At 41.9% G+C, this 15,930-nt stretch overlaps 1 protein-coding gene across 1 annotated transcript in view; it reads left to right on the top strand.

Annotated features, from left to right (window-relative positions):
• The window catches only part of ITGA2 (integrin subunit alpha 2), a 58,955-nt gene that overhangs the window by 37,618 nt on the left and 5,407 nt on the right, over positions 1-15,930 (top strand). Inside the window, exons 19-28 of the mRNA XM_035100567.3 lie at positions 914-996; positions 1,135-1,276; positions 2,409-2,501; positions 3,421-3,497; positions 3,650-3,733; positions 5,571-5,673; positions 6,839-6,949; positions 8,647-8,751; positions 9,521-9,634; positions 12,482-12,571. Coding sequence (XP_034956458.3) covers positions 914-996; positions 1,135-1,276; positions 2,409-2,501; positions 3,421-3,497; positions 3,650-3,733; positions 5,571-5,673; positions 6,839-6,949; positions 8,647-8,751; positions 9,521-9,634; positions 12,482-12,571 — 1,002 coding nt within the window. The remainder of the gene's footprint in view (positions 1-913; positions 997-1,134; positions 1,277-2,408; positions 2,502-3,420; positions 3,498-3,649; positions 3,734-5,570; positions 5,674-6,838; positions 6,950-8,646; positions 8,752-9,520; positions 9,635-12,481; positions 12,572-15,930) is intronic.

Below are 15,930 nucleotides of genomic sequence, written 5' to 3'. Positions count from 1 at the left end.
CTGCCAATCTAGCAGTTCGAAAGCATGCCAGTGCAAGTAGATAAATAGGTACCACTGTGGCAGGAAGGTAAATAATAATAATAATAATAATAATAATAATAATAATAATAATAATAATAATAATAATTTATTATTTATACCCCGCCCATCTGGCCGGGTTCCCCCAGCCACTCTGGGCGGCTTCCAACAAAATATTAAAATACAGAAATGGCGTTTCCATGCGCTCTGGTTTCCATCACAGTGTTCTGTTGTGCCAGAAACAGTTTAGTCCTGCTGGCCACATGACCCGGAAAGCTGTTTGTGGACAAACACCAGCTCCCTCGGCCTGAAAGTGAGATGAGCGCCACAACCCCATAGTTGCCTTTGACTGGACTTAACCATCCAGGGGTCCTTTACCTTTTTACCTATGGTTAAGGAAACAAAAACAAAACCTCATGATACACTGTTGAAAGCAGACCAGGTGCAGTCTTGGAAAGATACTTGGAGACAGGGAAAGGATTTGGAGAGGGTGGTGTGAGGCTTAAGTACTTTCAACATCTCTTTGTCAGCCTCATTACAGTTAAAGCAGAATTAATGATACGAAGTAAGGCATATTTTCTTGAACTTACAAAGTTCAAAAAGTTCAAAGTTCAAAAGTTCAAAGTTCAAAAAAGTTGAGTAGTCTTCGGGCAGGAGTTGGGTTACAGAATTATAAATGTGTTAATTTATTAGCATAGATACAGAGAACCACAGAGACCCTTACGATGACACAGGAACTAATAACAGCTGTTTGGATTTTTATTTCATTTTTATTCATTAAATTTCTTTCCTACTCTTGCTCCCAACGAAGACCAGAAAGAAATATGGATTCCCCCCACCTTGAACAAAGAAGATGGGAGTATTTTTTTAATTTAATTTTAATTTTATTTTGTAGATACCATTTGTTAAAGATTGCGGTGAGGATGAAGTCTGCAACACCGACCTCGTGCTTGATGTTCAACAGAAAGGAAATAATGGGTAAGAGTAGTTTAGATTAGACCCAATTTTGCATTTTGGTTCGGTTGGGCTTTGTATTACATATATATATGTTGTAGACTCGAGTCCAACCACATTAACTGTGTGTTTCTGTTCTTTCTTTTTCATCCCTGGCAACAGCAAACAACACTTTGTTATCAGCAGTAAGAACAAAAGATTGATATTCAGTGTGAAACTGAGAAACCACAAGGAAAATGCATACAACACCAGAATTCAAATTGCTTTTTCCGAAAACTTGTTTTTTGCTTCATCTTCTTCACCAGTATGTGTTTATTTCGGTTTCTACCGCTGTCATTGGTAGTAGTGATACCACTTATTATTTTTAGAAGAGTATTTACTTTTAGATTTGTGCCCCTTTGTTAGCTAGTGTGAATCCCACCCAATCTCTTCACCATTGAAAAGATATGGCCTGAAATATCAAAACTGCATAATGTTCTATTTTGTCACAAATCAGACCTGTGTAAGTGTAGTCCTAAACATGTTTACTCAGATGTCCCACTGAGTTTAGTGGGACTTTCTCCCTAGTAACCGTGTTTTAGAATTGCAGCCTAATTCTAGTAGTTCAGTTTGCCAAGCTTAAGAAAGAAACAGGGCCGTCTCAAGCAGGTTGGGTGCCCTGGCGCCGTGGTGCGGGAATTGCTCCGGCGCCCCTGCCCTGGTGGGTAGGCGCAGCGCGGCTTCACCGTGAGGCGCCCCCCTGCCGGCCCTGCGCCCCGCGCCACCCAGCCTACCCCCTAGAGCCGGCCCTGTAAAGAAATGAGCCAGCCATCTTAACCAGGGGCAGATTTAGGTTTGATGAGGCCCTACGCTACCGAAGGTAATGGGGCCCTTTATATGTCCAGCTGTCCTTTGTCAAGAACAAATTGCCACTGTTTTTTGTGTTGAATATATGCTATATGGTAATTCATGGACCTAATAGGTATCTAAAACCATTTGCACGTGCAGAATGTAGGCACCCTATATATAGAAATGAGCAAACCAGTGATATTTTAGGGAGCAGACGAGCAGGTGAGGCCCATTACTTACATCATAGGAGCCTACACAACACAAAACACTGTTGCTGTATGTAGGTTTAGTTTTATTTTATTTGTTTTTTTATCTTATATTTTGGAAATGTACATCCGGGTTTTTTTCCTTAAATTTTTGGGGGGGCCCAAGCTATAGCTTATACATAAACCTGGCACTGATCTTAACGCTTAGGGGGGAAATCAACTGACTTGTGCCCTTTTTCTCCCACCCCAGTGTATGAGCCTTTCAGTGTTATAACCACTTACTTCAGAGTAAGCACGACCGAACTCAGTATCACAAGAACCACCCTTTAAAATAATAATGTAAGCCTTCTCTGTTTCTGTTCTATAGTTTAATGCTGAAAAATGTCTGCTTGTTACCTTTAGGTAGACGGAACTGAAGTTTCATGTCAGATGACCACTATTCAGCAGCTTGTTGTCTGCCAAATCAGCTACCCTGTCTTTAAAACAGGACAACAGGTAATCTGTTAGAGTTCCTATGTATGCTAGGTTTTGCAGAAACAACCAGCTTTGGCTTCATGCATGTGTATTGTAGCTCTGCTGATGTGAACAAGCATCCCAGAACTCTCTATGCCTGATTCTAACCAATTGAATGAACAAATTCCTGTGCCCCACAAATAACCCAGAGATGCATTTAAAATAAAAGCACACATTCTACTCATGTAAAAACACACTGATTCCCGGACTGTCCGTGGGCCGGATTGAGAAGGCGATTGGGACGCATCCGGCCCCCAGGCCTTAGGGTGACTAACCCTGGGGTAAGTATTAGGAATCAGTGTGGTTTTCATTGCATCAGTGCCAATGGTCCTGATTGGGTGGTGGTGGGAAAGCAATGCATATTTACAGCAGAGTCATCAATATTTCTTTAAGACAGGCCCCTCTGGTGTTTATCTTCAGCACAAAGTAACTTGAGGAAATATTTTGATGGCTAAAAGCTGAACTCAAACTATTGCAATACTTTTACTATTAATATTTATAGGTGAAAATTAAATTCTAATTTAACAGCTGTGATACTTTTATTTCCATGGATAGCCCCTGCTTTATAACTAAATAACAAGTTGATACTAGTATAATATATAAACTTCAGATTAGCAGCAGATCAGCTGAAGTACAGAAACCGGCTGTAGTATGTACAGGTATATGTGCTTGGAGCGAGACAGACAGTGAACCTGGGTTCAGGTGTACTGCTAAGCCAAACAATTGCTTAGCCCCAGGCGGCCTGGCAGCAGTCTGACTGGGGAAGGTGCTCTAAGAACTCACATGTTTGCTCATTCATTCTAAGCCATGATTTGGCTTAGTGCTATGTGCAAACATCATTGCCATAAATGAAAGCGGCTCTGCTTATTTTAATCTCATCTTTTATCTCTGTTTGTCGTAGGTGTCTTTTGATGTTCATTTTGACTTTAATTTGAAAAATCTTCAGAATCTGGCAGTTCTGCGTTTTCAAGCTCTGAGGTATAGAGCTTGAAATATTTCGTATAACATTTTTAGCACGTTTCTTGCAGCTTATAGCAACAGTTAAGGTATTATTATCAGCCTGTGTTTAATAAATGTGTTTATAAACGCATCGGACGTTTAAAATATGCAGTTCTTTTTCTTATTGATAGTGCAAGCAATGAAGAGGATGATACCAATAATCAGGTCAACCTAACAGTTCCACTTCGCTATGATGCAGAAGTTCACTTAACAAGGTAACTCTAAAATGACCAACAGTTTTTGCATTAACAAGACTAGTCAAAATTCTGGGTGACTGTAAAAACTTTTTTTTAAAAAGGAAGAGAAAAGGAACAATAAATACAGGCCTTATCAGTCGTAATATTCAGACATAATCAAAATACACATTTTACATATATAAATGTATTGCTCTCCAATAGTTATTTCTGGATATAGCCAGCACATATGCATAAAGGTGCCCTCGAGTGCACCCCCTCTGGCAGGTACCAACTTCCCTTTTTATCATCTGTACTAATCATGAAAGTGGCATGTGCCCCCATGAATTGATTTCAATTAATTTTCTCACATAGTTGCTGGTGTGGCTTTAAGGAGAATTCCCACCACCCCCATAACAGATCTGAAAGAACAATCTTGGAGACAGTCTAATGGTTCTATTGAGGTTTCCTATCTTGATTCTAGCCTCCATAGGGGAAAGAGAAATTAGGACACATAAGTAATAGAAATGTTGACATTTTTATTAAGCTACTAGCTGGCCCTGCCATGCGTTGCTTTGGGTTATTTGTGTGATTTCCCCTACCCTGTGCCGATCCATGATGTATCCCTGTGATTCCCCCACTCCTCCCTTCACCCCCTGGCTTATCCCTGTGATTCCCCCCTCATCCCCCTCCCTCATCCCTGTGAATCCCCCAACTCTGTCCTGATCCATGACCTATTGTGCCCCCTCTTACCCCCATCCCTGGCTTATCCCTGTGATTTCCCTCCTCTCCTCCGTCCACCCCCCCCCATGTTATCCCTGTGACCCGTTCATTTTGCACACAATCATTCCCCCAATGCGCATGTTCTGTAAAATTTTGCCCTGTCCCAACGCTGACTCCCCTACCCATGTGTGTTATGTGAAATAACATTTATTCTACCCAAAGGCACGGCCCCTTGTAAAAGGCCCATATTCAGTTGATTCTATGCTGCGGCCTATTCGCCCCCCCATCCCCCACCCAGGCAGGCCCCTAAATCCACTTAGCCTAGTCTGCAAAGCTGAGGCGAGATACTGTGCAGAGGGCAGGTTTCACCCCTGTGTCTCCCCCCCACCCTGCTCTGACCCATTACCTATCCCTGCCCCCTATTTGGCCCCGTCACACACACACCCCCAGGTAGGCCCCTACCACCACTTGGCAATGTTGGGCCTTGTTGCTGCAAAAGGCCTGTTTTCAGTTTAAATTTATATATATATAGATTGGTACAAGCGAATGTCTGACACTTAGCAATCTGCTGACATTCTAATATAAAAGTTGGCACTTAAGGGTGTCCAAAAGAACTCAAGGCACACAGCAATGAATGTTGACAGTAATCTAAATGTTGAGTGTCACGGTTCATTTCTGTACGTCTGGGGAGAAAAGGAAATACATATATAATTCTGGGCACTGACACAATTCATCTGGGATTTCCAGCATTAACATGTGAATGATCACCACACGTTGGCCATTCACTAAGAACAACCCTGAAGGAACAGGTCAAAGGATGCTATTCCAGCATCCTGTTCTCACAATAGCCAACCAGATGCCTGTAGGAATCTCAAAAGCCTGGCATGAGTATAACAGCACTCTCCCACTTGTGATTCCAAGCAACTGGCATATAGATGTATACTGCTGCCAATATCGGACACAGTATACTGCCATCATGGCTCTTGGCCACTGATAGGCTTATCCCCCATGATGGTGTAATAAAAATAAACCAACATATAAACAAATCTTTTCCAAATATGCTTCTGAACTCAGTGCCTCTGATTTAATACAAAAACAGAAACCACCCACTAAGATTTCCAAAAGAATGCTTATTGATACTCTTATTTCTGCTCAGGTTCACCCAAATGAACTTTTATGAGGTTTATTCGGATAACCACATACCTTCAACGGTGAACAGTTTCAATGAAATTGGACCCGCGTTCAATTTTTCTGTTAAGGTTGGTAAATATCTCTGCTAGCTTTTAAATCCCTAAGAAATATTCAGTTTTTGCATTTCCTCCTAAAGCGTATTGAACTAAACACTAAGCCGGGGGCAACTTACTGGGCTGGAGCGAGAATAAGCAGTGCATGCCAGTCCCAAGACAACGTGGCCATGGGTAGGTTGCCACATATCTTCTTCTGCACAGCCCTGGGCAAAGGTGGGAGGGAGCAAATTTGGGAAGTCAAACTTACCCCATCTGCTCAACATAGTCTACTTTTGGTCTTCCACCAGTAGCACTGCTGTTTTATGTTTAGGTTCTTAATTTATCTGCATTTATTAATATTCTGCCTTTGCTGCAAGTATCTCAAGACCACATACATGGCCTCACCCTGTTATATCCTCACGGCAATTCAGTAAAAGTGACCGGGGAGGGGGGGGGTCCTCATCATCTGAGACAATGATGATGGGCGTGTCTGGCAAGACTGTGCTGAAAGGACTCATTGAGTTTCACTAGTGAACATCTGAAATCCTTTCCACATTGCAGCTGTGCATACAAAGCTCTGTGCCAGTGCTTTGCCTGAAGGCTTAATGTTTTGGGAACTTTGCCAGTTTTAAGCCAAATGCACACATGCCACCACACCCTAACTTCAAACCCAAACATTCTGTGCTTATAATTTTTTGTTGGCATCCAAGGGTTTCTGAATTTTGTTTTTGAGAATTCAATGTCTTAACAAAAAAAAATGACATGTTAAAAATTGAGGAGGGTATATGGGCCAAGAGAAGCATTATAGAGAATGAAAAGAGGAGCTAGGAAAACTGTAGGGAGCACTGAAATCATATCCCTTGGCTTCTGGAAGCTTTCTGCATTCCTTGTTCTGGTTTTAATGCCTTGAGAAAATATTCCCTGCACATCTTCATAGAATTGTTTTGACATTGAGAATTAGAATGTCGTGTATCTTCTTTTTTTTTTTTTAAGGTTAAGTGAAAGCTTTTAGGAAGGCAAATTCTGCCCTGTGCTTTGATTGTGGTTCTACAAGTCCAGTTCATAAGCACATATGTACATTTTATAGTAGTAACCATTTTTAAAACTTGCACTTCCCCACTGTTAGTAATAACAGAAAACAAGTCTTACAAGATAAACCAAGATCTGCAGGTTATCCAGATAATTCTTTGTTTTTCAGATCACAACAGGAAGTATTCCCCTAAGCATGGCATATTTAAAGATCCGTATTCCAGAGCACACCAAAGGGAACAGTCCGTTGATGTATGTGATAGCTCTGCACACCAGTCAGGTGAAAAGATAGTCTAGATATTTGAATTACAGTTTGGTCATCTGCATACTATCCCTTGCTTTTTTCTGTAGGACTAATTGCAGTCGTTAACAGTTGTCAACAGGTTTACCATACCCATTGAGCCAATCACCCATCTCCTACTACCCTTCTGAGAAAAACCCCACCCCACCCTCCCACTATGTAAAAGGGTCTAGTGACTTCTGTTTTAGTGTATCTGAAGAAGTGTGCATGCACACGGAAAGCTTATACCCCTAACAAACTTAGTTGGTCTCTAAGGAGCTACCAGGGCTGTCTTACCCATTAGGGTTAGTGGTGCCCTGCACCACGGGGCCCACCCATCAGGGGCGCCCAGCAGCAGGAGTCCAGGACTGACTGGGAACAGCTGCGAGGGCATGCTGGGCGGCGGCAGTGGCAGCTCATCCTACAGCCAGCCGCGCTCTCTAGCTTCCTGCCTGGGAGAGGAGGCAGCGGCAGCGGCACACAGCAGCGCCCTTCTCCCTCCTGCCCGCCCCGTGGCAGTAATGGAACTGCTCAGGAACATAGCTGCCAAGTCTCCCGTATTCTCCAGGAAATCCCCATTTTCCAGCTGAAAAAACTGATTTTTTTGTTTTTGTTTTTGTTTTTGTTTTTTGTTTTTCCCCGGTTTATTCTGGCGTGGTGGCCATTTTGGAACTGGGCAGAGCATGCTCAGAAGCGACTTTTGATGCTGCTCTGCCCAGTTCCAAAATGGCTGCAGTGTGACTTCTGGTGCGGCGGCCATTTTGGAACTGGGCGGAGCATGCTCAGAAGCGACTTTTGATGCTGCTCTGCCCAGTTCCAAAATGGCTGCAGTGTGACTTCTGGTGCGGCGGCCATTTTGGAACTGGGCGGAGCATGCTCAGAAGCGACTTTTGATGCTGTTCCGCCCAGTTCCAAAATGGTGGCAGCGCTACTTCCGGTCTGCTACTTCCGGTCCGGTCCCTTATTTCTCGGACAGCAACTTGGCAGGTATGCTTAGGAAGCCCACGCAGCAAGCGAGTCTCGAGCTGCCGAGCGCAGGGGGTGGGGAGGACGGGGAGGGGAAGGGGCGCTGAGAATGTGGTGCCCTCCCCTTCTGCACCGGATATGCTTAAGACAGCCCTGGGTGCTACTGGACAATTTTTAATTTTTAATTTTATTTATTTCGACTGCGTCAGACCAACACGGCTACCTACCTGAATCTGGTTTACAACACAGTAATAAAGGTGACATGAATGCAATGCAATATGGAAAGATTAACAATGCTAGGACATCCTGTACCACCATTCCATTGTTTTGCCACTGATTAGGGCTGCAATCCTATACATACTTACATGGGAGTAAGTTCCCTTGAACTACTGAGCCTTACATCTGAGTAGGTATGTATGTCTGTAGTTCAAGGCTGCCATCAGGTACGGGAGTAAAGCTCTCTATGCTCAATTGGACTTTACTCTTAAGAGATATGAAAAGGATTGAACTTAATGCAGTGGGGGCTGCAAAACAGAAATGCTGCCTTCTGCTTTTGTGAAATGTCCTGTCAGTTCTAGTTCAATAATACATTTTTTATTTGTCACATGTAGTAAGGCCATTGCATAGATAAAAACAGTTAGCATGAGCTAATTAGCTAGATAAAATCTCCATGTGCTCCTTCACATCTATTATTAGTATTAGTATTAGTATTATTTGTATACTCTTTCTAGGGTACTGATATCAGCTGTGATGCACGGATCAATCCATATAAAATAGGACAACAAAGCTATACTGCATCATTTAAGAAGGAGAACTTCAAAGCTATGAAAGAACTGGTGAGTTGAATTTATGACAGCTGAGACCCTAGTTATTTCATTGTTATTTATAGAAAGTGAATACCTGGACACTTCATAGTTCAGTTTAGTGGCTTTGTACACCCCACATGTCAATCTAGCTATGACTTAATCATCATGTGGTTCGGGTTAACCAGCTCTGTCTTAACTAGAAACTGTCCTGTCTGAAAGGAAATGGAAAATTCAGGGTGACTATATGTCAGAATTTACTGGTTGCTTGTAGTAACGCATGAAAACATTCTTGCAGCTGGAAGAGTTGGTGCTTTGGGTAGCAGACTAGAGATGAAATTATATGTTTTCCTCCTTTGCTATCTCAGGTTGTTTACCTGACACAAAAGCATGATGGTAAAACTATACTTTGATATATTCATTTGCCATTGATTTTAAGGTGTTGCTGTAAGTGCACAGCTAGATTTAAATGCGCACTTGGAAATGTAAAGAGTGAATGAAATGAACATAAGTTTGAAACACCTGTGTCATACAGGCACGCTCATCAAGAGCCAGGATATTGATTGTATGTTCAGTGGCAACCCAGATCTGTTACTGTATAATGTGTGGAGCTCTTCAAATCAGCAACATAGCTTTATGTTTTCTACGACACTGCAGGTTTCTGCTGAACTGTGGAAGAACTTTTAATGAGAAACAATGAATTCCTAAAATAGAATCAAATTAGTGAATTGCTATACTGACACATTTTAAGGTAGTAATGTTATATTATCATCATTTCCCTCCCCCCCTTTTTTTGCAAAAGAACTGCAAGAATGTCCAATGTGATACAATTGCTTGCACACTAAAAGACATCACACTGAAAGCAGAGTATTATGTTAATGTTTCTACCAGAATCTGGAATGGGACGTTTGCAGCTGTAAGTAACATCTATGCTTTAATGAGTTACTGGATATTTTCTGTTGTTTGATATTTATGGAGCTAAAAAAAGAAGGTGGTAAAGAACCCCTGGACGGTTAAGTCCAGTCAAAGGTTATTATGGGGTTGCAGTGCTCATCTCGCTTTCAGGCCGAGGGAGCCAGTGTTGGTCCACAGACAGCTTTCCAGGTCATGTGGTCAGCATGACTAAGCCACTTCTGGTGCAACAGAAACCAGAATGCACAGAAAGGCCATTTACCTCCCCACCACAGTGGTACCTACCGTGTTTCTCATATTATAAGACATGTCTTATATTTATTTTTTCCTCAAAAAAACACACTATGGCTTATTTTCAAGGGATGTCTTATTTTTTTCCTCCTCCTCCTGCCGCGGCCAGCATTGCTGCTGCGCCCATCACTATGTCTTATTTTCGGGGTATGGCTTATATTCCTTGAATGCTTAAAAATCCTGCTATGGCTTATTTTATGGGTATGTCTTAAAATATGAGAAACAGGGTATTTATCTACTTGCACTGGCGTAGGTAGGCAGGAGCTGGGACAGAGAAACAGGAGCTCACTCTGTTGTGGGGATTCGAACCGCCAACCTTTTGATCGGCAAGCAGTGGTTTAGACCACAGCACCACCCACATCCCTTTAGAGCTAAGCACTAAAACACAAAGTGAAACTGTTTTGTCTTCTGTTACTTTGCATAACATTGTAAAAAGAAAACATAGATGTAAATGGAGGCTAAATTAGGTGCAATTAGGGGGGGAAACTTTGTTGCTACTTTAAAACTATAAGAGATGCTTTGAACCGCTAACTGGGAGACATGAGTGGCGGGGAAAACCCAGCCGGATGGACGGGGTATAAATAATAAATAATAAATAATGAGGTACACAAGTAGTGAAACCGGATGTTGGAGTGCAGAAAGCTACAATGGGTTTTGCCACTTTAAGCTGCGATTGAGAGACACCACATTCAGATTCAGTCTCATCTTAAAAGCTTCCTGCAAGTTGGAAGCTAGCATATCAGGAAGAAAGGTTATAACCTAGCCCTTTACTAATTATGCTGGCTTTCTTATTTACAGGGAGATTTATTTATTTATTTTAATGTAAAGGTAAAGGGACCCCTGACCATTAGGTCCAGTCGTGACCGACTCTGGGGTTGCGCGCTCATCTCGCATTACTGGCCGAGGGAGCCGGCGTACAGCTTCCAGGTCATGTGGCCAGCATGACAAAGCCACTTCTGGCAAACCTTCCCGCTGTAGTGGTACCTATTTATCTACTTGCACTTTGACATGCTTTCGAACTGCTAGGTTGGCAGGAGCTGGGACCAAGCAAGGGGAGCTCACCCCGTCACAGGGATTCGAACTGCCGACCTTCTGATCAGCAAGCCCTAGGCTCAGTGGTTTAACCACAGCGCCACCTGGGTGTAGCAGGTGTGATTTCCTCCACATGCAGTCTGAAGTGGTGCTGCCAATTTTATTTATTTACTACATTTGTATACTACCCATCCAACCAAATTCTCTTGGTAGTTTACACACAATAAATAAATAAAATAAAATGCAAGTTACAAATACGATATAAATTGCAACAGCCAAAAGTCCAAAAACAACAACAACTGATATTAACAATTAAGCACAGCAGCTAAAATAATGTGAAGCAAATTAGGCATAAAATTCAGCAAGGGGAAACGTCGTATAAAAACATTGAATAGATTTCTGCTTTAAAGGAAGAACAAGAAGACCATTACCTAGTACATGAAATACAACCTGCAGGTGTAAACCAGGCCAAGATAGAAGTTCGAATGTTCTTCCACAGACAAAGCTGCCCAATTTGTAATTGTTCAGAATGGGAAAGATGTCTCGAATGTCACAGTGGGACAGTTAGCTTAAGAAAGTACTATAGGCATTGCTATCCTGGAACGAAAGCATTAAGCGGAAACACAGATCCTGAAGACTTTGCAGCTGTTTGGTGGACTTTTATGACATATATGAGCAATCGTCCCCATATGAATGTTGCAGCTGCCAAATATGACTTTATATGGAATTATTCACGATATGCCTCAATGTGCAAGCAGCCTTTAAAGCCTGCTGTGTCTTTGGTCTTCTCTTGGATCATATGGTGACCTCTTGCCACCCATGTCTAGATGCTCTCTTTTCTTCCTTTCCTTCCAGAACAAGGAAGAGGGGCAGATTTAATATCTCACAGCACATAGCTTTAAAAGAGGTTTAGACCAGTGTTTCCAAAACTTGAGTCTCTAGCTGTTTTTGGAGTACAACTCACATCATCCCTAGTTAGCAGAAGCAGTGGTCAGAGTTGATGGGAATTGTAGTTCATAAACAGCTGGAGACCTACAGAGGACAGAGCAATCCATAGCTGCTCTTCCTGCTGGCTGCGTTTTGCCTCCACTGTTGGAGGCAGCTTGCCTCTGAATGCCAGCTTGGAAACCACAGGAAGGAAGAGTTGCCCTCAGGTCATGCTTGCAAGCTTCCCATAGGTTTTCCCATAGATCTTCTCATGTTCTTATCAGATTTACAGTGCAATCATATAAATGGCTACACAGAATACCGCTGAAGTCCCATTACTCCCAGATAAGTGTGTTTAGGATCGCAGTCTTCAAATCCTTGATGGACTCAGCATGGAGCTTAAAATAAGCCTCCTAAAATGGAACAATTAGCACTATGACCCCTTCATATAAAGGTTGAAAGTCAGGAGGTAGCTATGCATGCCTTTTCTCTAATACCATTGTGTTCCTTTTAAAAAAGGCTCTATGCCTTAAATAATTGCCTACACTTTATGAAAACCATATATACTTTAATTGGAATATGCTACATTTTTCTGTTGCAGTCAGCGTTCCAGACAGTAGTGTTATCGGCAAGTGCAGAAGTGGATACAAATGATCCAGATCTATTTGTGATTGGAGAAAATGCTTTATCAGTGAGTCTGACTGTTTTATGCTCCAGTCTTGCCACGCCAAATGCTATTGTGTCATTTTCATGCTCATTTAAAAACACATGGCACGCTGTATCTTCCTTTTATAAAAATGCTACACTGCTGTTACTGACATGTATAAATTGTTGTGTGAGTTTTAAAGTTTCTGGAAACTTAACAGTTTTATGGCATTTGATCTGGCCAAGTTTTGGCTCAAAGGAAACCTAAAGCTATCTATAAAACTTTAAAACTTTGTTATTCAAGACACTTTTATTCGAAATGGACGTTTGCATGGATCTGATAAAAGTTGGTACAAAAGCATATTTTTTATATTAAATTAGGAGCTTGCAAACCTTTGGAAAAGAAGGTGGCTTTAGATGAATAGCTAGAAGGGAAAGCAGCAATGGGATATGGAAGTTTGATTCCCAATGCTGAAAGATAGACTCTATGGTAAGGTCTACTTATGGAGAAGGGCTAACTTGCATTGATGCCTCTCCATTCTGCCAGATCTTCAGGAGAGGCTCTAGTCCAGGCCTACAACTCCCATGATCCGTAGCTAACAGGACCAGTGGTCAGGGATGATGGGAATTGTAGTCCACAACATCTGGAGGGCCGAAGTTTGGGGATGCCTGCTCTAGTCTGTCAGGTGTCTCTGTGTATTATTGGGATATATTATATAATAGATACTACGTATAATACATTGGGAGTGGTAAGGTGAGCCTGCTGTCCAATGGTGTGATGGAAAATGAAAAATGACAGGTGTGTAGATTTCAGAGCAGAGCTTAAAGGTTATATGGAGTTGTTTCTCTCACTCAATGAAGACACTTCATTCAAGTGATGGTTTCCTTGAATGGAAGGAAAAAAACAGGGGTGGGCTTTGGTAACATGGTAATTAGAGTGGTGAGGCCATCTACATGCCCTCTTGATCCCTGTCTGTCAAGACTCAGGAAAGCTAGTTGAATGGGATGGCAGGATGGGCTAGTGTATCATTACACAAAAGGCATCATCTTGAAGGAGAGAGTAGTCTCCCCACTCCTCGGAGACCTCCCAGGACCTGGAAGAGCTGAATAACTATCACCCGGTCGTGAATACCCCTATTTCTTGCGTAGGTGATTGAAACTGCTACTGTGGAGAAACAGCCCACCCCCTCTGGCAGATCCCTTTGCCCTAAGGGTCTGCCACAGGAGGTAGGCTTTTGCCTCCAAGTCCCAGTTTCCCTAGGAACAGCCCTTCATAGCAGCAGCTATCAAAAGCGATGGAGGCATTTGAAATGCTGCAGGAGGGCAAAATGCCCTGCATGGATGCCATTGCCACGCGGGTCTCTTGTTCCGCAGTGGGCAGTCATTGAAAGCAAGCCTAGGCAAAGCAACAAATGCTGGTTTTGTTTTGCATTTGGTGCTGTGTTGAAGGGCTGTCTCCCCCCCGCATCCCACTGAAACTGGGACTGCTGGATAAGGCAAGAGGCAAGAGACTGTGTGTAAAAACTAGCCTAAAATTTCCTTTAATTGCTGTCCTCACTTTTGCCTCTGAACCCCTCCTTACTGGCATGTCACACACTGTCACACACATGCAGAAGGGGTTGAAAAATGTTCCCAGCCCCTGCTCTATATAAACCAGGCATAGGCAAACTCAGCCCTCCAGATGTTTTGGGACTACAACTCCCATCATCCCTGATCACTGGTCCTGTTAGCTAGGGATGATGGGAGTTGTAGTCCCCCAAAAATCTGGAGGGCCAAGTTTGCCTATGCCTGATATAAACCTTCCCATTTTTAGATCTGCATCAAGGCCTCACTCCAATTCCCAGTGCCTTCAGAGCCGAGTAGGGACTTTTTCTTGGTGGCACCCCGGGTGTAAAATGATTTCACCAGAGTCTCTCAACTGGTGCCTATTTTTCTGTCTTTTCAGCAGTATGTGAATACAATTACATCCCTCACCCAGTATTGTAATAGATAATTGGTTACATTAATGCTGTTAAAGCTGCTTTTACTGCTGCTTTATAATTATATGGGTTGTAATATTAAATGCTTGGTTTTATTTTTATTAGCCATTTGGGAAGACAACCCCCACCACCCCCCAAAAGATGGAACAGAAATCTCTTTAGCTAACTTTAAAAACAAATACTTTTCAATTTATTGTGATTTAATTGAATGTAATTGCTGTGCGAGAAGTCTTGATACATGGATCAAATTAAGGTAATTGTTGTGGTTTCCCACACAGAGCGGGAGTTAAAATGGGCTGTTATTTGCAGACTGCGATAATGAATGATTCCGCCTCTGCAAAAATCATTATCATGGTCATTTTGTTGCAAAGTATGTAGAAGACAGACACAATGAAATGTATCAATGTGCCCACACCCAAAACAGCAGAATAATCATAACAATAAAGCTCTGCTTGGCAATACATCTGAAATATCCAAGTGGTTTTCATGGTGGAATTGGCCAGAAGTTATGAGATTATATTGCATCAAGCAATTTAATTGTAGCTTTGCCTTCGCAAGTGAAAAATATATTAAAATGTCCTTCCAGATTTTCAGAGCTAAACTTGAATTCCCATAGATCTTTGAAAACCCTAAATATATTTCGAAGCCAGCAAGATCATCTGTATTTATAATTATATTCACTTTATGGAAAGGCTGCCAGCTCCTTGGTTAATGTCAGGGTATATTGGATGATGAAGAAGAAAACAGCAAATCCTTAAAGTCATATTCTTCCAATTATCCAACCTGTGGGTACAATGGCTGTGCCTACAAAATGTTTAGGAAGGATGTATTTCATTTACTTGATTTTATTCATTAGGTGCATCCTAAAATATTCTCTAGGTGGAATACAATGAAACAAAATGCAGTGAATACATCAATTCAGAAATTAAATCATTCACCACCCAGCAACAATTCAACAACAACAAAATCCAAGCAGAGCAAATCCTGCAGTCTTCCATTTTCTGTTTTCCCCCTCGAAGGGAAATACTGACCCCAGAATTTCTGAGTTTAAGGAAGCCTGTTAAGTAGGGATGCTGCAGGAATCTGCCTTCACTGAAATTCCGTCAGGGAGTCTGGAGTATTTTAATGGGATAAATTTGCATAGGTGGAATTCAAAATGTCGGAATATCTTATTCCTCCAAAGGTGCAAAATGTATTTTGCAAGATATTTGAAAGAAAATAAAAATGATAAATGACATACTTGCAGCACGCAACACAGTTCCTTCTTTTTGTCTTGGCAGATGAATAATAATAATAATAATAATAATAATGGTGTGTGTTTTTTTGTTTTAAGTTATGAGTGTATGTGTCAGTTTCTGCTTTTTTTAATTAAAAAAAACTTGTTTCAACAGGAACACACAGAGACCTGCATAAGCCAAGCTATCTG

The sequence above is a fragment of the Zootoca vivipara genome, chromosome 10 (genome assembly GCF_965207765.1).
Source record: "Zootoca vivipara chromosome 10, rZooViv2.hap1.1, whole genome shotgun sequence".
NCBI lineage: Eukaryota > Metazoa > Chordata > Lepidosauria > Squamata > Lacertidae > Zootoca > Zootoca vivipara.
The sequence above is the reverse complement of the archived record's forward strand: the minus strand, read 5'-3'. Positions and strand labels throughout refer to the sequence as shown.